General features: G+C 42.7%; 1 protein-coding gene across 2 annotated transcripts in view; it reads left to right on the plus strand.

Annotated features, from left to right (window-relative positions):
- BRINP3 (BMP/retinoic acid inducible neural specific 3) overlaps positions 1-26,814 on the plus strand; it is a 260,642-nt gene that overhangs the window by 26,876 nt on the left and 206,952 nt on the right. For both annotated transcript variants that reach the window (XM_083445297.1, XM_083445298.1), the window contains exon 2: positions 4,143-4,428. In XM_083445297.1, coding sequence (XP_083301423.1) covers positions 4,193-4,428 — 236 coding nt within the window. In that variant the 5' untranslated portion in view covers positions 4,143-4,192. The remainder of the gene's footprint in view (positions 1-4,142; positions 4,429-26,814) is intronic.

Consider the following 26,814-nt stretch of genomic DNA (forward strand, 5'->3'; position numbering starts at 1 on the left):
TGCCGCCTGAGGTGGAGACCCCTGTTTTAAGGCCAATATTTTAAAGCATTGCTTCAGCTTTAAGACACCAGTTCTTGCCTTCATCTGGCTCCAACATACCACCACCTGGAAAAGGTCACTTCACCTTACAGAATCAACCATTAAAAATAGTAGAAAATGATCTGAAATGATGGTGGAAAATATCAAACAGGCTTCTACCATGCCTCTATACCAGAGTTGGTAGCCTATTGTCTTCCAGATGTAGCTGAACACCAGCTGCTATCAGCCTTACATCCAGTGACCAAGGGTGATGGGAATTGTAGTCCCACAAAATCCAGTGAGCCAAAATTTAGCTGTCCTTGCTCTAGAAAATGGAATCAAATGGTTTTGATGAAAAGTTTCTGATCTATAACCTGTGATTTCCTAAATCTCACAATTGGCTTTCCAGAAGGTATTATGTTAGCACCTTGACTGCCATACATAGAGTCTTTATTCTCCACACACCAACATACTTTGTTTAAAATTGCAGTGTGCAACCCAAAGCATGTCTACTCAGCGGTAAATCTCATTGAATTCAGTGCAATTTATTCCAGTGTAAGAATGCCCAACACTGCAGTCTTAAACTGAATTCTATGCAAATACTACATCACCTGTTCTACCACTATTTACTATTTTTGTAAACCATATTTTAAATTTAATTTTCTGGTAAATTGCAACTATTTTTGTAAGCTGGTTAGATTCACTTACCAGAAGGTAAGTTCCATTGAACTTAAGAAGGACTTACACCCATAGGGAACATGCACTTTGCTTATATCCCAAGCACACATTGGACATGGATTAGATATGGTGGTGATGTATGAAGCACAGTACCATTTTACATTTGGGCAAAAAGCTTGCTAGGAATGTCTACCTTTGTTAAATAAGTCATTGGTGATTCTAGATAGCATTCCACTAGTGCAGAACGCCTATTCTTTCTTAACCTTTGCAAATCTTCCCATGCTTATTTACATTGCAACGTATGGGTTATTTGTATCTCTTTGGTTTTACTATTTCAAATGCATGTCAGAGACAAACACTGTATCTATTATACCGTTCCTTGTGTGGGGCAGAATATCCTATCTGGCATGTTGCAATATATTGTCTTGACAGCCCTGACAAGTTTGCCCCAATATACTGGTTAGCTTTGGGACATGTATGAAACCAGCTGAATAGCAAACATTCCATGTTTTACTAGGTAGCTGTGTACAGTTTTTTGACAAATGAGGAGGATTTGCCAAATCATTATATCAAGCAATCATGCCATCTGTTGTGTCAGTCCAAGCTCTTTTAGCATTTATTTCTATTGCACTTAAAAAAAATGGGCTGCCACTTAAAAGCTTAAAAGGGAGCCAGTGTGGTGTAGTGGTTAAGAGCGGTAGACTTGTAAACTGGTGAACCAGGTTCGTGTCTCCACATGCAGCTGCTGGGTGACCTTGGGCTAGTCACATTTCTTTGAAGTCTCTCAGCCCCACTCACCTCACAGAGTGTTTGTTGTGGGGGAGGAAGGGAAAGGAGAATGTTAGCCGCTTTGAGACTCCTTCGGGTAGTGATAAAGTGGGATATCAAATCCAAAAAGCTTATTAAAGGCTGGAAGGAATAGCATAACAAAATGTGTGTCAGAAAATATCTTCATACGTTTTGAATTCTCCACCATCCCCACCCATACACCCCCTCCCACCAGATGTCAAGGAAATAAACAACTACCAGTATCTGACTTTTAGAAGACATCTGAAGGCAGCCCTGTTTAGGAAGTTTTTAATGCTTGATGTTTTATTTTGTTTTTAATATTCTTTTGGGAGCCACCCAGAGTGGCTGAAGAAACATACATACATACCACATCATCTTCATCATCTTCTTCATTATCATGATCATCATTAATATATTCCTCCTGAGTTTGGGTCTGGCTTATACAGTGGTACCTCGGGTTAATAATTTAATTTGTTCTGGAGGTCCGTTGTTAACCTGAAACTGTTCTTAATCTGAGGTACCACTTTAGCTAATGGGGCGTTCCGCTGCTGCCTCCGCATAATTTCTGTTCTCATCCTGAAGCAAAGTTCTTAAACCAAGGTGCTATTTCTGGGTTAGCGGAGTCTGTAACCTGAAGTGTCTGTAACCTGAGGTACCACTGTAATGGCCTGCAATGTTACCATGACTACTCCTTTTCTCCACCCCACAGCTCCCTCAGCTCTCAGCAGTGGTCATAATAGGAAAGGTTCACAGGGAGACTCTGCTGAAGCTTTGATACTTTTCTGAAGCCTGTGCACCAGACTCCAGAACATCAGGTACCATGGGAAATGTAGTTCCCAAAACATAGCCAGGAACCAATGGAACTACATTTTCCATGGCGGTTGCAGCAGCATCTAGGCCAGGTCCTAATGGAGTCCTAGTGTGAGCATCCGCCACCCAGAAAAACAAAAAAAACCAACAGCATGAAGGGGTGATGGATGAATCCTGTGTTTGTGTAAGCCAGGCTTCCTCAACTCCCATGATCCCTAGCAAGCAGGACTAGTGGTCAATGATGATGGGAATTGTAGTCTCAAAACATCTGGAGGGCCAGGTTTGAGGAAGCCTGGTGTAAGTATTTAGAGGCATATAGGTCCTTGTTCACATTGAATAGTTCATATATGTAACAATTAAGTGTACGTGAACATGAAGTTCACTCTCACCATGTGTATAAGCTACACGCTTCCAAAGGACATAAAATATTTGGCCTTCAGTTACAGTTTAATAGCTCCTTAGAAGAGCTGATAAGAAATCTCAAACAAGAATACATCCTCTGCTAATGTATTCATGTTAGCTTCATGGCGGTGGAGCCCACTCCTAATCTGAAAACTTAATCCTTCTAAAATTATATTCCCATTTTAATTATCCAAGCCTTTTTAAAAGAAAAAATAATAAAGTTGTTTTTTTTAATGGTATCACTTAAAAGGTCTTCCTACCCAAATTATTGATGTTTTATAGCTCCTCAACACATTCCAAGCCATTTCATATCGGTGTGCTGCAAAAATTGGTGTTTTAATTCACATTACAAATATGTTGCCAACATACTACTGCTCACCTGCTCCATTGCAAACATGGTACAAATGTTGAAGATTAGGTTGGGCAGGATTCTGGGAATGGCAGCCTTCAACTGCCTGAATAGTTTAAACAAACACAGCTTCTTCTTGCATCCTGATTTGTTGTATCCTGATCAGTTATGAAACTCCCTGATCTTGGGCCAGTTATACCACACCATTTTTCTCCAAGGAGCCATCCATGGTTATCCCCTTCCTCATGTGATTCCCCCACAACATCCCTGTTGCAACTGGCCCAAGATCAGGGAGTTTCATAACTGATCAGGGAATTGAACCCTGTTCTCCCAGGTCCTACTCTGACACTTTAACTGCTATACCACACTGGTAAATAATCTGCTTCAAATTGAACAGTCTTAGACACTTAAGGTAATAGCATGCACACACTCTCTGCACATTCTTGAAGACTCAGTCATTCAGGCACATACATGGATGCAAGTATAAGCATACTCAATGCTCATGGTTGATGGATGGTTAAAGATAGGAAAAGGAAGAGAATCACCCATTCCTCTTTTCCCCACTGCCCTTTGCCAGCTGTTTCTTTAACTTGGAGATGATAACAACACAGTGGTACCTTGGTTCTCAAACGCCTTGGTACTCAAACAACTTGGTACTCAAACACTGCAAACCCAGAAGTAAGTGTTCCGGTTTGTGAACTTTTCAAACATGCTGTGTTTTGAGTGAGACGCTTCCATTTTGAGTGCTACACTGAAGTCTGCCTGTTTTTGCGGCTTTTTTGTTTTGTTTTTGTGACTGTGTGGAACCCAGTTCTGCTATTGATTGTGTGACAGCAGTACATTTTTTTATTGCTTTCATTTTATGGATCAATGGTCTCGTAAGATGTTAAATTGCTGTTTTAGGGGTTGTTTTTAAAAGTCTGGGGCGGATTAATCCATTTTGCATGACTTTCTATGGGAAAGCGCACCTTGGTTTTGGAACGGACTTCTGGAACAGATTGAGTTTGAGAACCAAGGTACCACTGTAATAATTTCTGCCCGCTGTGCTAGAATGACCAGTGTGTGCTAAACTAAATTCCTGTGTGTCTTTGTCTAGGTGTTAAGGGACAGCTAAGAGAATGAAGACTCTAAGTCCCCAGCGGAAGCATGATATGGCGATGCAGTGCTGGTGCTGAATTGTTCTCTCTGATGGCTCTATGGGAGTGGATAGCCCTGAGTCTTCATTGCTGGGTTTTAATGGTTGCTGCTGCTTCGGATCAGCATGCCACAAGCCCCTTCGACTGGCTCCTTTCAGATAAGGGACCCTTCCACCGCTCTCCGGAATACACAGATTTCGTGGACAGAAGCCGACAGGGATTTAGCACAAGATACAAGATTTACAGGTATGAAACAAAAGGGATGGTGATTTCAGAGGGTGCTCTTCCAGGAACTGTTTAGAAATGACACAAGGGCACTTTAAGGAAAAAAATAAATCACAGATGGGGAGAACCAATGGGTAGGTCTGGTTTCATTCCAAAAATATACACCAAGGTTCCTTTTCATGTTGGGAATAGCTGTGCTGCCTATTGAAAGTGAAAGGAGGTGATTGATTAAAGCGAGATCTGAAGGTGACCACCTGTTGACGAAATCTTTCAGCCTTGTTGAAAAGCTAATTTTAACTCCTAGTTTTAGCTCAGCTTGCATTTTCTTCCTGAATTGCAGGAGATTAATGAGGCACAGTTCAGAGGTAGAGTACCCGTGTTTACATGTACAGCATTCCCAGAATCATGGAAATGTAAAGTTGGAAGGGACCCGAAAGGTTTTCTATTGCAGCCCATGGCAATGTAGGTGTCAATGGAGGCTTCCCTTGAAATGTAAACAGAGGCAGTTTTTGTCAGGATGGTGGTGGAGAATGATGTTAAATTTCCCCACACTCACTCCCAAGGTTCTATGGCTAATATTTGCATAACAAAAGCAAACAAACATGAATGGCTTTCAGATAAGCATCACCTGATGAATATCTGTCTGCCATGTACTCACCTGATAAAAGTGCAGAAGCCCTGAAAGAAAAAAGAAAAAAAGGCCCTTCAGCAAGAATTAATGTGTTTGCCTTAATTACATAGTCTCATCAGAAAATGAGAATATTAATGATGCATCCTGTGTGTTGTTTTGATGAAAATAAATAATATAATTAATGAACCATGCTTTATACATTAAAAGTGTTATATACATTAGCAATAATAAATGCTTTGAAAGGATCTTGGCTTTAAAAAGAGAAAACTATGACAAGTAGGAGTGTCTTTAATTATTGACCCTGGCGGACTCCTCTTTGCCAGTCAAAATAAGGAGCTGCAACTATAGAGCGTGGAAGAAACAGATTGGCAATTTCTGTCACTTGACCAATTTATGGCCGTGAAATCATTTGAACAGGTGGTCCTTTATTTGCTTCAGATTGTTTTGCTGTCATTCCAGCTTTTTCAGCTATTGGGTCCATAATAAGGGGCAAACTCTTGCCTTTTCATCCTGTTTGTGGCTCCATGCAAATTGCTGCTGGTTCTTAAATACAGGTTTGGGGAGAAGGTCTGAAGTTTGTTTTGTGTTATGAATATTTATTTTCCTGTGCTGCTTCTCTGTGCACCAGAGGGCACTGTGTTGCAGGTCAATTTTGCATTAGTTTGTGTTGCCGTAGGCCAACGCATTGTGAGGTCTGTTGCACATTAACTGTGATGATGAAATATGCATTGGGGGTGTTTGGTGAGCTCAACGGATCAGAGGAGACAATTGCTATTAGCCGGGGTTTAAAAGCCAGCTGTCAATGCCAATCATCTATTTATTTATTTTGGCAGGGGAGGGGGAAATGAAAGCAATAATATATAAAGCCCGAGTCAGCATATTTTACTCCCCTTTGTTTTTATATTGCTCAATGAAACAGAAATATATCCATTGCAAAATGCAACAAGAATGATTCCCATTGCTTCTGGTTTCAGTACTCTTAACCATGCCTGAAAGGGCCACACATTGCATTCTGCATTCTAGGGTCTATATCACTGCTGTTTCTTATACCCCACAAAAAGCTGCCTCTGAAAATTGCAGAACCGTCCAGAATAATAGAGAGCTGCAACCAAAGGGAGAATCAGTTTGTGGATGTGTTTACATGCACACCTGACCACATGCACAGAAACAATTTGTACAGTAGGAAGCTTGTGTGCAGCTAGGGAAAACCTATACACATTGATTAAACACTATATGGAGAGGGGGAAGAAGATAAAGGTACAAGGTGCATGTGGGTTCTTTTTTCCCTTTCAAGTTGATCACATGGGGATTCTAGGAAAATGTTGCCAAGGTGCAAGACCTTGTGTGAAGAGCTTCACAAGTGAATGAGTGTGAGGATTTTTAAAAAAGAGTTTTGAAGGGGAAATGCCCCATTGCCACCTTTTAATAAGGTAAGCGCAACACAAACAACCAATATTTATTTCATTCTCTTCACATGCGGTTTCAATGCACTACGCCCGCTTGAATTGCCAGAAAAGTCGTGTGTGAAAAGTTTGGCATAGCACAAGAGTTCACCGTTTTTCCCTCCAGCAATGTTCTAACTCCCACTTCAACTCTTGGCTAGTTTTTCTTGTATATGTATTATTTACACTCGCCCCGTACCCTTCGACATTTCTCTGATGAAAATAGGAACGTCCTAAGGAAAAGCGGGACATTCTGGGATCAAATCAGAAAGTGGGACGGTTTCTGTAAATTAGGGACATCCCTGGAAAATAAGGACACTAGAATCATAGAGTTGGAAGAGACCACAAGGGCCATCAAGTCCAACCCCCTGCCAAGCAGGAAACACCATCAGAGCACTCCTGACATATGGTTGTCAAGCCTCTGCTTAAAGACCTCCAAAGAAGGAGACTCCACCACACTCCTTGGCAGCAAATTCCACTGTCGAACAGCTCTTACTGTTACTAGGGGTCTGTTGCACCTGCCCCGCCTTTTGGCCTGTTTTGTTCATTTCTGATTCCTATAATTTGCTCAGTTCTCCCCTTTCCCCATGGTGGTGTGTATGTGTTCAATATATGTTTCTTTACTGCTTTAAGTTACCATTGTTGGGGGCCAGACTTTGGAGACTCCTATTAAAGCTGATGCTTTAATTCATCCATAACTATAAGTTTCTGCAAGTAAAGTTTTTGAATGTTAAAGTTTGGACATTGGTTTAATTTCCAAAGAAGGGTGTCAGTCATATATATGATTTGAGCTTCTTAGCTGTGATTTTGCTACCCTTCCTTCAACACATCCCATACTCCAGAACTGTTCTTTCAGAGAATGTGCAACCTCACCCAGACTGGATACTTCAGGGCCACCTCTGGACTATTTTGGGTTTCTTCAGGGGTTTCCTGTAGGGTTGCAGGCTTTTTTCTCAGACATTGCCTTCCCTTGGTCTGAATTAGGTAGGATCCTGAGATCCAAACTTGGTGGGTTTTGTGATGTTGTAGGGTTAGCGCAGAGAAGGAGGCATTCCAAAGTCATTGTAGGCTCATTGATCAAAACCGGAACCTTGCAAATTATCCAGTCTAACCATAATATAGCTGATTGTCCTAATGTTTGCTGAAAATACATTTTTTTCTTATTCCCTCCATTCCATTGAAATTTCATTGACTGAAATGGAAAGCTTTAGGAAAACAGCATAGGCACGAAGCTGAGAATGTCAGATAATGGTGAGTAACAGATAATAGTGATTAACAGTGCTTGGAAGGGAAATGCAGTTTGTCATGTGAACTCAACAAATGTAATTGAGAGAGGAAGGAATAATATAACTGCTACAGGCTTACTGGGAAAGCAAACTCTACTCGGTCTATGCATTGAAAAGAGGAGTGTTAATGTATTTTGAGGCTGCCCTGGGAAACAGCTAACTTCTCCTGTGGCTGACTATGTATTCCATTCCATTTATGGGGCCACTGTGAGAATCAAGATTATAAATGTGCTTGAAGGGAAACCTGTTCAGCTTTCACCAGAGCTTCCTCAGTTAGGGAATAAATAGCAGAAACAGTCCCATCTGCTTTTCCCACCGATTTTTCAGCAATCCGTAAATTGCTTTTGGCTAGCGTCAAAATGGGCTGCTTTCCTATAGAGATTTGTTTCTGTGGGCGAAAAGGTAATATAGTCAGGGGCCATCATCACTCTCCTGAAAGGAAGATCCGTCCCTTGAATGCAGAATGCCCTCATTTCAAATTGATTCTGTCACACATCAGAACGCATGGAAAACTCATTCTCCAGAAAGCTTGTGGAGAATGTTGAAGATGTGAGGGCCTCTTCTGACATTACTGTTGCAGCAGAGAAGCTGCTGTAGGATGGCGTCTTCCTGATTCATATAGGTTATGTTGGGAACTCTAGCACAAACAATAGCAGCTCCTTCCCATGCCAGCTTCCCCCACCTCCTGAAACCAGACCAATACTGACTGTAAAACCATAAGAAGATGCCTACTGGATCCAACCCAAGGCCTATCTAACTCAACATCCCATTTTCCACAGTGGCCTATGGGAAATCCACAATCAGGACATTGGTACGATAGCACCCCGGCCACTTGTGATTCTTCAGCAAGTGGTATTCAAAGGCCTGGTGCCTCTGATCCTGGAACTAATATATAGCCATCATGTCTAGTGACAACTGATAGCTTTACCGTCCACAAATTTGTCTAATCCCCTTTAAAAGCTAAGTTGGTGGCTATCGCCCATCTTGTAGTGATATAAGAAGTGATAGCTTGTGATACTGGAAGCAAAAATGCTGTAGTAGATATGGATTGTCAAGGAGCTGTCAAGGAGCCAGATCATCTACAGGGCACACACACACGGAAGGCATGGAAGGCAAATAGCTTTTTCTTAGCAGAAAAAACAACATCAATGTCTCTGGTTCATCTTAACAATGAAGGCATCGCTGAAACTAACCTCTAGGCAAGCCCCTGACCTCTACTCTCTCACTCTGGATCCATCCCAAGCAGATGAAGGCTGCACTGAAGGGGTGAGCTCTTCCTCTGGGCCTGTCTGGCATGTTGCTCAACAACTTGCTGGACCCTCCTTGAGCGGGAAGTCAGAGGGGGGAGAGAGTCTGTAGGACTGGGACTGTCTGCATGCACACTGTGACTGTGAGCTTCTATTCCTGTCCTGGAAGGTCCTCCATCTCCTGACCTCCCTTTATGTCTCAAGTCTCTGGCTTCTATTGGCTCCCAGCTCACCCCTTCTGCTGACTGCTCCTCAGTGTCCCACCACCAGGCTCTAAGGTGTCATCTTCAGAGCCCTCCCTGGGGGCGGGGCTCTTGGGAGGCAGATTCCCACAAGTCTTCTTCATCCAAATTAAATGGCAAATTAAATTTTGTGAATATATAATTCTGGCAAGACTCACAGCATTCATAAGGGGACAATCGGATCAGAAATTATTCAAAGAATGGGGATGTGCTAAAGAGTATATGAAAAAACATTGTTCTGGAGTAAGCATATCATTATGTAATGAATGATGCTTTACAGGGTTAAAGAAAAAGAAAAACGGTGTAAAAAGAGTACAAAGATGGAAGTAATCTACATTAGATACAACAATTTAGTAAGAGTAAAAATTTTGAGGTCTTAGAACAAAGGAAGGAAGTCAATACGTGAATATGTATGTAATGACTAGATTGGAATGATGACATGGTTTTATTTGTAGATGTGTGCTTGTTCTTTTGTTTATTGTTTTTTGTTTGTTTTCTTTTTTGTGTTCTGTTTTTCTTTCTTGTTTGTATAGTATTATTTTGGATTCAATGTTTGTAATTTTTCTTATAATTTTGCATTGAAAATAAAATATGTTTTTTTTATTAAAAAAAAGTCTTCTTCATCCAGCCAGTCCATGCCCTCCCTGGGGGAGGGGGGCTCTAGGGCTGGTGACTCCCAACACTCCACATCCAGCCAGTCCCTGACATGAACCTACCAAGGTCATGAGTCACACCCAAGGTCCACCACCAAGGTCATGTTCCTACAGGACTCAGTATGATTACTGACACATTTATAATAGGCCCCTCGGGTATTATTAAAATGTAAGCATGTTGGACGAGTGGCACCAGTAGGAGTGAAGCCATTTGCCTCAGGTGGCGGATGCAACTGCCTGACCCTGCCGTTGTGCCATTGTCACACCCACCTGGGCTTCACCCGTGTTGCTACCACTGCTCTGTTGTCCTCACCACTGCTGCAGTGTCATGGCAGCAGCATGGGCGCAGCAGGTGAAGTTGGGATGACAGGACTGGCAGCAATACAAGCATGACAACAGGGTGCCAGGAACCCAGCCTCCAGCTCGAAAACACAGGGAGTGTAGTTAGTTAGAAAGAATGATTTATTGCTCAAGTACACAGATAGCTCTGGGCGGCATTAACCCAACTGCCGCAATCATGAATTGCGATGACTCTTCTGAAGATTCACTCCCCTTCTGCCAATCTAAACGGAATGTATGACCTTTACATCTCTGCCTCCGCCTCCTGTCAAACACCCTCCCCCAGCAACAACTCCGTGGGCTCATTGGATCCCCTCCAATTTCTTCCTGAGAAGACCGACTGTCAATCTTCTTTTCTTCACCTTTTCCCTCCCCCTGAGAGGCCTGGCAGAGATTCTGCTCGCTCGAGATAGTTCCCTTGGCAATCTGCATTCCTAACGGCAGGGAAGTTGGACCTCGGCTAAGCTCCCCTTTTCTTGTTGTTATTGTTTAGTCATTTAGTCATGTCTGACTCTTCGTGACCCCATGGACCAGAGCACGACAGGCACTCCTGTCTTCCACTGCCTCCCGCAGTTTGGTCAAACTCATGTTGGTAGCTTCAAGAACACTGTCCAACCATCTCGTCCTCTGTCGTCTCCTTCTCCTTGTGCTTTCAATCTTTCCCAGCATCAGGGTCTTTTCCAGGGAGTCTTCTCTTCTGATGAGGTGGCCAAAGTATTGGAGCCTCAGCTTCAGGATCTGTCCTTCCAGTGAGCACTCAGGGCTGATTTCCTTGAATGTATAGGCTTGATCTTTTTGCAGTCCATGGGACTCTCAAGAGTCTCCTCCAGTACCATAATTCAAAAACACCAATTCTTTGGCCATCAGCCTTCTTTATGGTCCAGCTCTCACTTCCATACATCACTGCTGGGAAAACCATAGCTTTTAACTATATGGACCTTTGTTGGCAAGGTGATGTATCTGCTTTTTAAGACTTTCTAGGTTTGTCATTGCTTTTCTCCCAAGAAGCAGAAATCTTTTAATTTCGTGACTGCTGTCACCATCTGCAGTGATCATGGAGCCCAATTGCCTACTTCCTTCACTGGAAGCTGGCTGGGCTGGCTAATTCATGACACCAGGGCAGGGCAGTAGTTGTCTGGATCTGCAAGGGTGCAGTGTGGGGGCATATTGAGCTGCCCCTTGGCATCAGACCACCCTCAGCGCAAGGTCTGAAGTGGTCTTGTAAGCATGTTCACTTGAACATGTTTGCAAACCTCCCTGCAATGAAAAATTGGAGCCTTCAATCATGGAGAGGCTTGTAGGTGTGTTCAGCTGAATATAATTATAAGATCCTTTCAGATTTTGCTGCTGAATGCTGTGAGGTTGGAGGTGGAAAGGGTCATGCCATCATGCACATCCCCATGTCTCAAACATTTCAGTAATATCTGAAGAGAGCTACTGTCACATTAGGAACTGTAGTGTTTGTGTTCTAACATATTCCACATGAATAGGGAGCAGGAAAAAAGGAAACAGCTTGCCACCAGAGCTGGAGAGGAGTGTCTTAGATAGTGCAATGTCATCTATGTTGGTTTTGCTCCAAAGAATGGTCTGAACATGCATGAAGAGCATGCTGGGAAATCCCCAGCATCTGGTATGCTAGCTCTGTCCTAAAGAGTGTTTGTGTGCATTAACCTAATTTTTTCTATTAATTTCATGCCCACTGTTCATTTCAGCAACTTGCAACAGGAACTGGAGCTTAACACAAATACAGACCTTTTCTTTACCCCTGCACTTGTAACAGGTACCCATGCAATGAAAAAGAATTGGGCTGCCAATCAAGCACAGAGCTAATTGGTCTGAGTTCACTGATTTCAGCTGACTCAAACATGTTTAATGGAAGCATTCCTGGAAGTAAGCCCTGTTGAATTCAGTAGGACTTAATTCTGAATCTCCATGGTTTGGATTGCAGCATGAATGAATGAGTGAATGAAATTCATGAGGCAATGCACATTCTTGATAAATATGCATTCTTACCTTTATTCTTTTGGATGCTATCTTTTTAATTTTAAATATAAGTTGACCTGTACTCAGGGCAGGATAAAGAACCAATGATAGTTTTGTGTGTGTGTGTGTATTTTTTGTATATCAAGTTATATTTTAAAGGTTCTTTTAATGTGTAACTTCATCTCCCATAGGTTGATAATTATTAATAAGGTCAGCTGCAGTAAGAATGTTTATTTAGAACTGATTATAGATGTTTGTCCACTCTTGGGATTGCAAAGATGCAAGATGTGAAACGAGGCCATTATTGCTCCTTCTTTGAGGATTTTAGATGTGTGACTTTGCTCTCTCCATTTGGCATTCCCTTTCATTTGCTTTTCAATGCCCTGTCTGTTCTATCATTTAAGATTCAGGAAGAGGTAATAAGGACAGTCACATTCAGCAGAGGAAACTATCACTCAGGGCATTTATCTTCATCTTTGCAGTGATTCCCCCCGCCCCTTTTTTTGGTGTGGGGAGCCTAATTTTCAGATTCATCTGATGCTGTTACGTTTTTCCTGCAGTTATGTCAGCTGTCACTTTACAAATAACATTGCTATAATTTTGAAGAACTCTATTGTTTCATGCTTTTTGCTTCTCTGAGTGGTAGGGAGTTCTAGGGCAGGCATTTGCAATTAGTTGCCTTGCAAGATAAGAGTCCTGAAGGGGTGTGTGTGTGTTTTGTAATACTGGTTTGTTTATAAACTGAGAAGCAGGAAGGTTCAGACAAACACCTAGATGGTCAGCATTACTTAGTCTGAAAACGCATTCTTGCAGCTCATCGAGGCTGCAAAATCTGGACTTCTAGATCTTGCCTGGCCAAATTTTCTGTTCAGAACTGTCTCCTTCCTACAGGTCGGTGTGGTATAACCTGCATTTTTAGCACATAGAAGCCCAATTCACACAAAAGTCCCCCAAAGAGCCTCGCTGACAGCAGAAGCCTCCAGCTGACTGTAGCAGCTATCAATTCTGGCAGTTGCAACAGTTACCCATGGAAAGATCCCTTCCAGCCCTCTTTCAGTGCAATTACAATCACCCATCTGTTTCCCTGGCCATCCCCTAGCGTTGCCTGCTTGCTTCTTTCAACAGAGAAGAACAAGGGTATCTTTGCAGCTGTAGAAATGAATCAGTATTCCTTGTTAGTGACCAATACACTAAGCAGATGCACTACACTCTTATTATAACATCAGGGTTTCCAGACTGTATGAAGATAGACCTAGCACAGGTTCGATTTTGTCAGCAGGGAGATGTGAACATAAGAGTTCTGCTGCATTAAGCTGGTGACCAATCTAGTCCAGCTGTGGAGGTAGAACATATCCATTAGGGTTAGTACTGTGGCTGTTCACTATGCTGATGACAATGTAGTGGATGACCTCCACACCATCCTAAATATCTTCGCAGAAGCTTACAGAAAGCTTGGCCTATCGCTCAACATCCAAAAAACCAAAGTGCTGCACCAACAAACACAAAGCAACCCCTCTGCAGTGCCACAAATCCAACTCAATGGTGTAATGTTCGAAAGTGTCAATCACTTCTCCTACCTGGGCAGTTATCTTTCCACAAAGGCTGACATTGATGCCAAAATCCAGAATTCCCTGAGCTCTGTGAGTGCAGCTTTCTCCCAATTGAAGTCCAGAGTGTTTGAGGATTGGGACATTCTCAGGGAAACCAAAATGCTTGTTTACAAAGCTATTGCACTACCAACATTACAGTATGCTTGTGAAACATGGACCACTTATAAAGGCCATCTCCAGCTCCTTGAAAGATTCCATCAACGGTGTCTCCGAAAATTTTTACACATCACTTGGGAAGACAGGCAAACTAATACCAGTGTAATGGAAGAAGCAAAGATCACCTGTGTCAAAGCAATTTTTCTTTAACATCAACTTTGTTGGACTGGTCATGTTGTTCAGATGCCTGATTATTGTCTTCCAAAGCAACTACTCTATTCTGAACTTAAAAATGGAACACGTAATGCTGGTGGTCAACAAGAGAGGTTTAAAGACTCTCTCAAACCAAATCTAAAAAAAAGTAGTATAAACACTGACAACTGGGAAACACTGGCCTGTGAGGGCTCCAATTGGAGAACAGCCTTTACCAAAGGTGTCGTGGGTTTTGAAGATGCTCGAACTCAGGAAGAAAGGGAGAGACACGCTAAGAGGAAGGCACGCTTGGCAAATCCTCACCACGATCAACTCCTGCCTGGAAACCAATGTCCCCACTGTGGAAGGATGTGCAGATCCAAAACTGGCCTCCACAGTCACTTACAGACTCACGATTAAGACCATGTTCATGGAAAACAATCTTACTTGGCTACAAGTGATCACCAAAGAAGAAGATAGCTTCATCTTCCATGTATTTGTCTAGCACTTCATTTTGTGGGAGCTAATTTCATAGTTTAACTGTGTGTTTTGTTTGTCCTGAATCTCCCAACATTCCTCCTCCTAGATATCCACAAGTTCTAGTGTTCAGATATTTTAAGATGGCCATCATATCACTCCCAGTCTTCTTTTCTCCCGCATAAACATACTCAACTCCCTCAACCACTGACTTAGTTTCCAGACCTTTTATCATCTTGATTGCTCTTCTCTGCACACATTCCACTTTGTCTACATCCTTCTTACACTTTTCTCTATCCACTTTCTCCACACTGTGCTTTCCTATTGTTTTTGTCTCTTAGTAGCCTTTTCCCAGTAGTGATGTATGGAAGTGAGAGCTGGACCATAAAGAAAGCTGATCGCCGAAGAATTGATGCTTTTCAATTATGGTGCTGGAGGAGACTCTTGAGAGTCCTATGGACTGCAAGAAGATCAAACGTATCCATTCTGAAGGAAATCAGCCCTGAGTGCTCACTGGAAGGACAGATCCTGAAGCTGAGACTCCAATACTTTGGCCACCTCATGAGAAGAGAAGACTCCCTGGAAAAGACCCTGAAGTTGGGAAAGATGGAGGGCACAAGGAGACGGGGACGACAGAGGATGAGATGGTTGGATAGTGTTCTTGAAGCTACAAACATGAGTCTGACCAAACTGTGGGAGGCAGTGGAAGACAGGAGTGCCTGGCGTGCTCTGGTCCATGGGGTCACGAAGAGTCGGACACAACTAAACGACTAAACAACAACAAGCCTTTTCTCTATACTAAAAAGTCCCAAAGGCTGCAACCTTTCTCCACAGGGGAGCTGCTCCACCCACTCCATCATCCTGGCTGCCCTTTTCTGGACCTTTTCCAGCTCTACAATATCCTTTATTCTCCATTTCACCATAAATTTTGCTTGTACTAACACCACTGATAGCAGAAAAGGGGAGAATTCCCCCACACCTCTATTAGAGGTGAGGTGTTTAATCCATAGAATTTTGCTATAAGGTGTGGGTTTGCATTTGAAAGCCCTCTTTCGCTCTGTGATGCACAGGTGCTGCTGGGAGAGATGTAGGATCCTGAGAGGTAGATGAGATTGATGGGCATAAGAAAAACCAGATACCAGAGAAAGAGTAGACAGGCTGAGGATGGAAGCAGGAGTTTTATCGGGCCTGGAGACAGATTGAAGGACCAGATAGAAAGGACTATGGGGCAACAAGTGAAAATAATCAAGAGGTCCAGGGTGAGGAGTGTGGGATGCAATCCTTGTAGCAGGCAAATACAACATTCCTTGTTTGCCTAGAGTGGACACAGACAGGAGGAAGTTGGTCCAGCCAGTTGAATTTCCTGTTATACTTTGTCTGGAGCATCGTCCCCTTTCATGTGACCAGGTAGGTGGGTGTGACCCTTGTAGGCCTCACAAAAGGTCCAGTCACTCAGCCATCTTCCTCTTCTTCTTCTTCTTGATGCCATGCTCTCTTGATACTGATGTATTTTGCTGTCTGCTGGCTCTCAGCCACCAGGACATCGGCTCATTCCCATATGGGATGAACTCAAACCCTCTTCTGTAACTCTAAGCTCAAGCCTGCCTTCAGGGATCCAGTGGTGAACTGAATGTGAGTAAACTTCTTACTACTTTTTAAAGAAGACTGTGTCTTTATTCTTTTTAGGAGGGATAAAAGGGGACTTGCCAGGAACCAAACCCAATCTGAACAAAGCCAGATTGGATTGCTTAAGTAAAGAGATTCAAGTGAATCTACCAACTAGCTTCCTGCTATATATTGTGGAATGTCGCTCTGCTGCTGACTCACAAGCTTGAGCAGGGAAGGATACTATTAAATCAATATATCCTCTCCTAGTATCTACAACATTCCCACAAGGAGAACCATTTTTTTATATATATTTTTTTTGCTAGGAGAGTGAGGTTCCGAAGATGGAGACTTGCTTGCAGGCTTTCTTCCTCCCTCAGGCTTTAAATCTGTTGGGTTTTTTTGCTACTGGCTTTTGCCATAGTGCTTTTATGGCATGGCTGTTGAATGAACTTTATTATGGTCACAGACCAGGATTAAAAAAGCATATAGATAAAATAGCAGTTAGGGTTTTTTTAACCGATAATTGTTCGAGCAAATGAGGACAAGGAAACAGGCATAGGATAAAACATCTGAATAAAATACAAGCTTAAACACGGGTAATGGATGGATAAAAAACTGATAATTAAAACAGATAAGAACTAAAAACAAACAAAGACATGCAGTTAAAACAACTGTAAGAGCATAAGAACTAAAAGACTTGCAGTTAAAACAACTATAAGAGGCTGCAGAGTAGAAGCCTCTTAAATAGAGGACACTCACAACATTAGAAACTGCTGTGCAAATATGGTTAAAACAGACAATTAAAACAATGTACCACACTAAATTTAGAAACAATGTACAACAATAAACTGTCCCAGGGAGTTGACTCAGAATCGCCCGTGGAACCGTGTTTGGGGCTTTTCAAGGCATGGCTGTTAGTTTTGTCAATTTATCACCTTGGATAGCTTAGTTGGTTAGAGGATGGTGCTGATAACACCAAGGATACATGTTTGCTATGGGACAGCTGCATGTGCCTGAATTGCAGGGGGTTGAACTAGATCCTCAGGGTCCCTTCCAACTCTACAATTCTATGATCTGTGCCCTTCTTGTGGTGAGTATTGGGTGGATAATGCTGTCTTTTAGTTGGCTCCTTGTGGGTAAGGGAATGGCACAACCAGTTGTACGCTTCCTGTATATTAAAGGTTCGTCAGTCAAAATATCTATCATTTCCTTTCCCCCCTTTTAGGTCTTTGTCATTTCCTTCTGGCATAATTGGTTTTAAGGCAATGGTCAATGCCTCAGAATCCAAATCTTTGTTATCTTCCTTGGCTTTGATTGATTTCTTCTGGAGGCACTGATATTGTATGCTGGTCACGGGCTGTTAGTGTCTAGCTTCTAATGCATTAGTAACACTCTTAGCAGACAAGCCAAGTTCCTTCCAGTGAAGACCTTTGTGAAGCAAAACAACAGTCCCCTCCTCCATTAATTTCTGGGTTCTCAGATTCCCAACATGCTTGTTACTGAAGGTAATAGCACTCTGCCAAAAGCAGCAGGAGCTCAGCAGCCCTCCTTGCTTTTTAATACACCCAATTTTACACAGTACTCAAAGTTGTTTTGACCACCAGTCCTTCCTTAGATTTATATAAACTCTGGGCCCAGCATGAAAACAACAGAGCAGATAGGGCAGTTGTGGCTGCCGTGAATTCTTTGGTGACTTTTGGCAAGCCTTTCTCTCTCAATACCACCTATCTGTAGTATCATTCCTTCAGGTAGTTACATGCCTGCTGATTTGGAAAAGCAAAATGGAGACACCCCAAAATCAGGTAGTTATTTCTACAGTGAGCATGTAGAAAACCAATCTGTAAATGAAAAGGAAATGAATTAAACCTGTATACCTGAAGGAACATCTACACCCCATCATTCAGCGGGGATGCTGAGATTCAGCTCCAAGGGCCTTGCTGGCAGTTCCCTCACTGTGAGAAGAGAAATTACAGGGAAGTAGGCAGAAAGCCTTTTTGGTAGTCTCACATGCCTCATGGAATGCCTCCCGGCAGATGTCAAAGAATTAAACAACTATACAATTTTTCGCAGACATCTGAAGGAAGTCGTGTTTGGGAAAGCTCTTAATGTCTGATGCTGTATTTTGTTGGAAGCTGAGGCAACCCAGTCAGGTTAGCTGGGTATAAGAAATTATTATTATTATTATTATTATTATTATTATTATTATTATTATTATTATTTACCTAAGCCTCCATAGCCCAATGAGGACTGATAATGCACAGTGGTCACACTTACTTATTTTATTTTTTAGATAGATAGATGATAGGGAGATGATAGATAGATAGAAACCTGGGAGAAGGGAGAATGGAATATCATATCTTTTTAGATGCAACTTCTCGTATCATGGAGATCAACAGAATCACCTGCTGATGATGACAAATCAAGCAGCTGTTAAAAGGCACAGCTCCAGTGGCATGTTAACACAGCTGGAAAATCTACTTGTGGGTTATTCATTGCTTAGGAGCGTTCCTAATATAATATTCTTTATTAGCAAGTGGGAATAACATTGAGCTCATTTTGTTGGCTATGTCAGTTTTGCAGAAGTGAATACGGGAAAGGGTTGTTTCCCCAAAACAACAATTTAGACAGCAGTGTATGATCATGCATGATGTAATAAACAGATCTCTTAAGGAAGATGTAGTATTTGTACCTAGTTCTGCTTTCCTGGCTCTCAAGTTATGATAAACCCACCCCCTGCATTTTGTGTATCTGAAACTGAGCATCATTTCTAAATACCAGGGCTGTAGCTATATGAAATTCACATCTGTCTTTCGTAGGCAAGTGTAGGATAAAACCTGATAACAAACAATATGCTTCGAAGAGCCACTGTGTTCAGGCATAGAGAGGAGAGGGGTGGAGAATAGAGTCTTTGTGCAGGGTTTTTGTGTCAGCATCACATGAGTAGGTCCTTTATATATTTATTTATTTTGGTTGGTGCTGCAAGGGATTAGAGAAGGTTGCTTGGTTGCGGTGTAGTGTGTTTGTATGGGTGTGTGTGCAAGGGGGTTGCTGGGTCAAATTAGCCATATCGATTTGTACGCTGTTGGGCAGGGGATAGGTCATTGTCTTGTTGTGCTGTATATGTGATAAAGGGAACATGTTTTCTTTTCAAGACGAACGATCCAGTTATGTCATAAGTGCTATTTTTACATTCTTATTAGCCTGTCCCTCTGTGCATGCAGCTCAACAGTCATCTTGTTCGTAGAGTTCAGGGCAGATTTCTGGCGAGAAAGGGAACGGCGGATGATGAGAAAAGAAGCAATTCCCAGGATACTCTTTGAAGTGCACGGCTGCCTATCTCACCCAGAGATGCTGTGAATATCTGTGGCTTTTGATAAGAAAACTGTATGCTTATGGTTGCAGATAAGTGTCTTGAACAACTCTGAGAATATTATTATTCAGTGCACCAAGTGACGGGATGTGACTCATTGAGCTCATTGCAATGAAGTGTGATTAAACTAATGTCAGATGCAATCAGCAACAAATATTCATATTAGCATTAAGGGTCACCAAACCTCTGGAAAATGAAGGCAGGAGTGAACATTTTTGAAGGGTTTGTGTGTGTTGGGTTAGGGGGCTGTTGCTTTTAGTGGTGATAGCCTTAGTCAGGAGAGGGCAGCAATGGAACTCCTTTTGGTGGTAACTGGCTGCCATTTTTTTTACCACAAACAATGCTACATTATAATAACCTAGCATTCTGGTGGTACCAAACGTCGGTCATCATGAGGAACTCTATTTTTGACACTCCTATCAAGATGACAGTGAAGAAAAAATGTGGCCACTGCGTGACAAGGCCACTCCATGAAGCTTTCAAGAAGGCGATGCTCTCCTGTCAGCAAATATTCCTCCCATCTAAATGTCCCATTTGTAGGCAACAAAAATGCAAGGGGAGGGGAGGAATTTTGCAACAATTCTCTCATTATACTGTCAACAGATTTGCACTTTTTAAAAAAATACCAACCATAATTTACACTTAATCCAGTTACAGACAGCTGACACAATCTAGTATCTGTGTTTTCCTTCAATTGCTTCTATTTTTCAATGTGCTTTCTGCACTCTTGATATTTCAGACATTTTCTATTAAGGACTGCTAAATGCTTTGATGCTAGCAGCAGTTTTTCAAAAATTGCGAAGGTCTGACTTAAAAGATAAAAGTTATTGAACTATGTGGATCCTGAACTAGCCCACAGAGCTCAGCTCAAGGAAGTTCTTGAGTCCTGGAAACAAGCGAGCTCTATATACAGTTTTGAGGGTATGGTGATTTATTTATTTTTTAGTTAAGCAGTGTATAAATTTTATGAAATGAAGTGAAATAAATAGAAGGTTCTCTTCCTCTACTCTTTGAACATGCAAAATCTGATGCAAGATTTCAAACTCGCAAACATTATTCTTGGTTTTAATAATGTACTTGTAAGAAGCAACTTCCATTTGGTTTTTCCTTGCAGCAATCACATTTCTGCTCTTAGGAATAGCAATGGGTGGTGCCAGCATGCCAGCATGTGGAGAAAACTCTCTGTGGAATTGAAATAACACATGTGTGTGGTGGGAGAGGGACTTCATATTTCAGAGGAGCTGAAAAGACTCCTTAATTGCTTATCATTGTCACCCATTTCTCTAAGTAGGACCTTACATTGCATCAAAAGTGCTCTGCAACTTTATAAAGTGGGGTATATTTGTACTGGAATTGTGGTCCTATTCATACGAACCTTAATAGCATAATTGTAATGCATTTCCCAGAAAGAAGATTCACAGAATAGCCTGCAGAGCAAGATCTTAGCTACTAAACAAAAGGCATTACCTTTTAAAAACTCAAATCCAATTTCTGTCCAAAATATGACAGACAGGCATAGCTCTGCAAATTTTGAGTTCTTTCTTTGATGGTGCCAGATTCTTGGTTTCAAGAGATAGCAAGGGCTTGGAAGAAAGCCATCAAATTGTGGTAACTTTCCTATCTGTAAATATTTTGTATTTTTAAAATATAATATTTCCAGAGATGTAACCAACACATCACACATCAGTAGCTCCTTCAAATTAGGGCACACAATATTAAATAATAATATAATTTTCTTTTATTTATACTCCACCCTTCCCAGTTCAAAAACCAGGCTCAGGGCAGCTAACAACAAATTTAAAACACTTAATTGTAAAAGCAGCATAAAATACAGTATAAAAACATTAAAAACAATAAAATTCAAAATTCAGAAATCAATTTAGGGGAAATCCATCTAATAAGCATTAGATAGTCACCAGGGCTAGCTGGCTGAATTAGTCCTACTTGGGCCAGCGAGGAGGCCAGGGGAGAATGTTGTTACCCTTTCTTAACTTCAAAGAGTGTTTGTGCTGGTGTACTCAGTTCTCTGCCAGGAATATTGCCAGGGTCAATTTAACTGAACACCATTGAAAGAAAGTATTTGACCTTCTGGCAGAGTTGGTTTTAGGGTAGCATGACTGTTACAGTTGCACTGGGCACCATTCTGCAGGGGGAGACACAATAATGCTGTAGAATGAAGCACAAGGGGGGGGGCACATCAAATTTTAGCATCACACAGGGCACTGCTGAAATTTGAGAGCCCAAATTCTGACACTGTTTCTGAATTCCTTCCAGAAGTCATTGTCAATTTATGTTAGGAAGGATTTGGTATACCAATGGCTGTAAATGTTAGAATCCTGTATGAAGGGAGAGGATTTGTATGTAACTTGAAGGGTAGCCCTTCTTTAAAGTTTGGGGATTAAGATAAAAACTCAAATAATCTCAGAATGAGTTCTGGATTGATGTAAAAGTGTTGCATATCTGGTTTGTTTTATATTGCATTCTATACATAACATTTCATGTCTGCTGGAGTCTGCTACTCATGTTGTATTTTACAGTGGACCTCTTAAGACTCCCCTCTTTATCCTGTTCTTTGACACTTGAGATGTATAGTTTTAGAACCTACCCTAAATTATTGTGATCTGCACTGGGATAGATCCTTTTCACATGTACTACTAGCAAGCCAAGTGCCCCCCATCTTATATTAGGAAATCTGGTTCTTCCTGCCTCTGTGCAGAACCTTACGTTTGTCCCTGTTGAAATTCATTTTGTTAGTTTTGATCCAATTCTCCAATCTGTTAAGGTCATACTGAATCCTGATTCTGTCTTCTGTGTCGTTAGCTATGTGCCCCAGTTTGGTATCATCTGCAAGTTTGATGAGCACCCCCTCAATTCCTTTATCAAGTCATTTATAAAGACGAACAACAACAAACCCAGGACAGAAACTTGTGGCACTCTATTTGTCCCTTTTTTTCTCCAGGATGACGATGAAGCTTTAGTGAGCGTTGTTTGGGTTCAGGTATCATGATTATGAAGAGATGTGGGTGGCGCTGTGGGTTAAACCACAGAGCCTTGGACTTGCCGATCAGAAGGCCGGCGGTTCAAATCCCTGCGACGGGGTGAGCTCCCGTTGCTTGGTCCCTGCTCCTGCCCACCTAGCAGTTCAAAAGCACGTCAAAGTGCAAGTAGATAAATAGGTACCACTCTGGCGGGATGGTAAGCGGCGTTTCCGTGCGCTGCTCTGGTTCGCCAGAAGCGGCTTAGTCATGCTGGCCACATGACCCAGAAGCTGTATGCCAGCTCCCTCGGCCAATAAAGCGAGATGAGTGCCGCAACCCCAGAGTCGGTCACGACTAGACCTAATGGTCAGGGGTCCCTTACCTTAACTTTATCATGATTATAGCAGGGGGGACTGACCTGAGGCTCTTCAGATATTGTTTGTACCCTCCTTCTGCTGAAGGTAAATGTCACCAGACCTCAAATGACTTACCAGAGGAGAAATTTGTGCCCCAAAAAATCACTTCTAATTTCATTTTCTGAAATATATGAAGATACAAGAAATATATCTTCTCCCACTGAAGCTCCTTTGAAAATTCTTCAGATGTTTTACATAAGCAAAAACATCCAACTTCAACTTGAAAGTTCACTGTAGGCAAAAATCCCATTGAAGCAAAATTCCCTTTGTGTGAAGAGCACAGAAGATTGTATGAGCTCATTTAGATCAACCTTGCACAATGAAAATGCTGGAGAAATCCAGAAGTATATTTATCACATGGAAAATGTCTTTGTTTATTGCTGGTGATGTTTGAGAAAGAATATACCCAGCGATATAGAGGAGGGGAGTAAAATAACTGGCAAGATAAATGCAATTTTGCTGGCTGAAAATAATCAAAATATGAGGCTTTGATTTGCTGCAAGTGAGCAGGACTGCCGATTTGGCAGAAATAGACAACAAAACCTCAAGCTGAGTTCCAGTGGAGCCATTAGCATATCTGCAGTGTAAGCTACACAGTGTCTTTCCTTACTGCTTCAAAGTGTCTTTCACACCTAGTTCTATAAAAGAGTTTATCTGGCCACAGTTTGCTGCTTGCGAGCATCGGGTGCACGTACATTTAGACCTGACAATTTTGAACAAGTCGCTGTCTGCAGTACTAATGAAAGAAAGAGAGACAGTGGTGTTTATATAGTGTTCAAGTTACTCAGTATTCAGTATTGTGAAGCAGACCACTGCTACTTTACAAGCCTTGCTGCAAATGCTTGTCTGAGAGAAGGGTATTGTGATTCGAGGACCCGTCCCCCACTTGAGAATGATAAAGACACCTGGACACAGCATATTAGGTTAATGCAGTGGCGTAGCATGGGGGGTGCAGGGGGGGCCGGCCGCACCGGGCGCAACATCGGGGGGGGGGCGCTTTCACTCGCAGCTCTCTGCCCCTACCTGGCTCATTCACTCTCTCTCATTGCAGTGCTGGCTGTGCGAATCCGATCCGAGCCGCCGGGTCGCCGCCCACTGTGGAGGGGATGGTGCCAGGCGTGCGGTGCAGTGCGGACAGAGAGCGAGGGACTATCTGGGGGAGGGACAGTGCAGCGGGGGGGGGGGGGCGCAAATTACTTGCCTTGCCCCAGGTTAGGGGGCACAAATTACTTGCCTTGCCCTGGGTGCTGACAACCCACGCTACGCCACTGGGTTAATGGGCTAGAAAAGGCCACAACTATATTGATTAAAGCATGTGAGAGGTATTGGCTTAGGCATTGGACAGCCCCAAATTTTGACTCCACCCACTCAGAGAGGGGTGAGTCTGATGAGGGTTAACCACCAGTAGGGGGAGCCTGTTGATGCAAATATAGCTATAAGCGACCCCCTGATGTCACTGGGGGTCGTGCCATGGCCCCCAGCCGCACAGGGCATCGGACAGGATCCATGACAGCCTGCCGGATTCATTTAACGGTATACCCATAAGTGAAGGGGTAGGCGATGGCCACACCTTGCCCTTCCATACACCAACAACCTATTCCAAGTCCATAGCAAGGTCAAGCGAACAGCTAAGCCCTAAAGGGAGTGGTGTGTGGGTGACTTGAAGAGATCGGCAGTGCAATGGTGGGGAGAGTTGGCTGCATTTGAGCGGCTAAACCATTCCCCCAAGCTGCCACCCGATTGGCTGTACTTCTGGGAGGTGTGGCGCGCCAGCGATGCAGCAGGGCAGGGGCCGGCACACCCCCTGCATAACGTGGGAAACTGTTCCCGCTCACAATCCCTCCCCTCCTGGAGGAGGAGAAGCTTTCCAAACATGCTAGAAGTGGAGGCAACGTTGCCCCTCTCCTCAAATAGGAAGTAATGGGTGCATGGGACCTTCATTTATTGTTTGAAATGGAAACCCAGGAAAGGACCTGCTATTAAAAATGGTGTCTAGCGCTCAGGTAATAAGAAGGTGATCTTACCAAGTGATAAGGGCACTGATTGCATCCCTTTGTCTTCTCCTAAAGAATACTGAAAAAGGTGCATTCCTTTGAGGAAAATCACAAAATAATTTAGAGACAAAATTGCTTTGCATGTACAGTGTGCCTCCTACTCCTGGGTGGTCTGTTGCCTCTGGCAGGGACTCCAAAGAAGTAGAAACACATGTTTTTCTATATGGAGGGCATCTGCAGATTCATCTCTGCACTACTTTCCATGAAAAGGATCATGAGGCTGGATGGCCATTTGTCATGTATGGCCTTGTTGAGATTCCTGCATTGTGGGGCATTGAATTGGAAGACCGTCAGGGTCCCTTCCAACTTTACAATTCTATGATCTAAGGGGATTGCTTTTACATTGACTGCAAATGTACCCAGGGCCAGCCTATCATAAGGCAGAATGAGGCGAATCCATCAGGTGGCAGAGGCTGGGGTGGAAGTGGCAGTGTTTAAGGTGCTGGTTTTAACCTTTAAAGCCCTATAAGGCCTTGTACCTATGGGACCGCCTCTCCTGGCATGTCCCACGGAGGACCTTACGGTCCACAAATAATAACATTCTGGAGGTCCCGGGCCTCAAGGAGATTAGACTGACCTTGAGCAGAGCCAAGGCCTTTTCAGTTGTGGCCCTGACCTGGTGGAATGCTCTGCCACAAGAGACCAGGGCCCTGCAGGAACTGACATCTTTCCACAGGGCCTGCATGATGGAGCTGTTCTGCCAGACCTTTGGTCAGGTCAGGGTCCAGTATGACTCCCCCCCTCTCCTTATAAGAACTTGTATGAAAGTGGCCCCCCAACATTTCTCACAGGCTCATATAAGATCAGTACAAACAGTTAGGCCCATGAGCATTTAAGGTCCCCAACCCTAATCTGTGGATTGCCATCTGATTGGATTTCATTTTGATTCTGATTTGAATTTAGGATGTATTTTAATTGATTGCCTGATTTTATGTTAATATGTTACATATTTGATGTTAGCCGCTCTGAGCCCGGTTTTGGCTGAGGAGGGCAGGGTATAAATAAATAAATTATTATTATTATTATTATTATTATTATTATTATTATCCCCTCATTATACACTTCGGTTGGAGAAGAGAGCTCTCTGTGTACCATATGGTCAGTCCTTCACCTCCACCCCCCAATAACTAGACTGTGCAGTGAAGAACACAATCGCATTTCCAGTACGGAAATAGGAGTCAGCTGCCAGGCTTAGAATCATAGAATTGTAGAGTTGGAAGGGTCATCAAATTCAGCCCCCTGCAATGTGAACATATGCAGCTGTCCAATGACCTTGGCATTATCAGCCTAAAATGCCAATGACCTTGGCATTATCAGCACCATGCTCTAACCAACGGATCTATCACGTGCTGTTTCCAATCATCTTCTGTTTGTGTAATGTTGGGGCTGCCATCTTGCCCTTCACCTCAGGCAGGAAAATACCCTGGGTTATTCTACTACAGCCAATCAGGTGGGGCGGCGGCGGGGGGGGGGTGTGTGTTGCTGGTAGCATCCATTTGTCTCCTCGTGATGTAAATGCATGTTGACAGAAACAATGTCAAACATGGTGTTATTTACCACAAAGATCGAGAGAGGACTATTTCTTACCTAACGTCCCTCCCTTTAATGCAAGATAGAGTGTAGCTGTTAGTATGGAAATAACAGCCTCAGCCTCTTGTTTGGGTCAGCTGCTTGCCAAAGGGAGCCTGATTTGCATGAGCTTTGAAATTGAGGTCTTGACCACTTTGGTCCATTAGAGATACTCTGACATTGCTTGGAAGAGTTGAGGTGATAGCCTTCCCCC

The sequence above is a fragment of the Podarcis tiliguerta genome (assembly GCF_965153285.1).
Source record: "Podarcis tiliguerta genome assembly, chromosome: 6".
Classification (NCBI taxonomy): domain Eukaryota; kingdom Metazoa; phylum Chordata; class Lepidosauria; order Squamata; family Lacertidae; genus Podarcis; species Podarcis tiliguerta.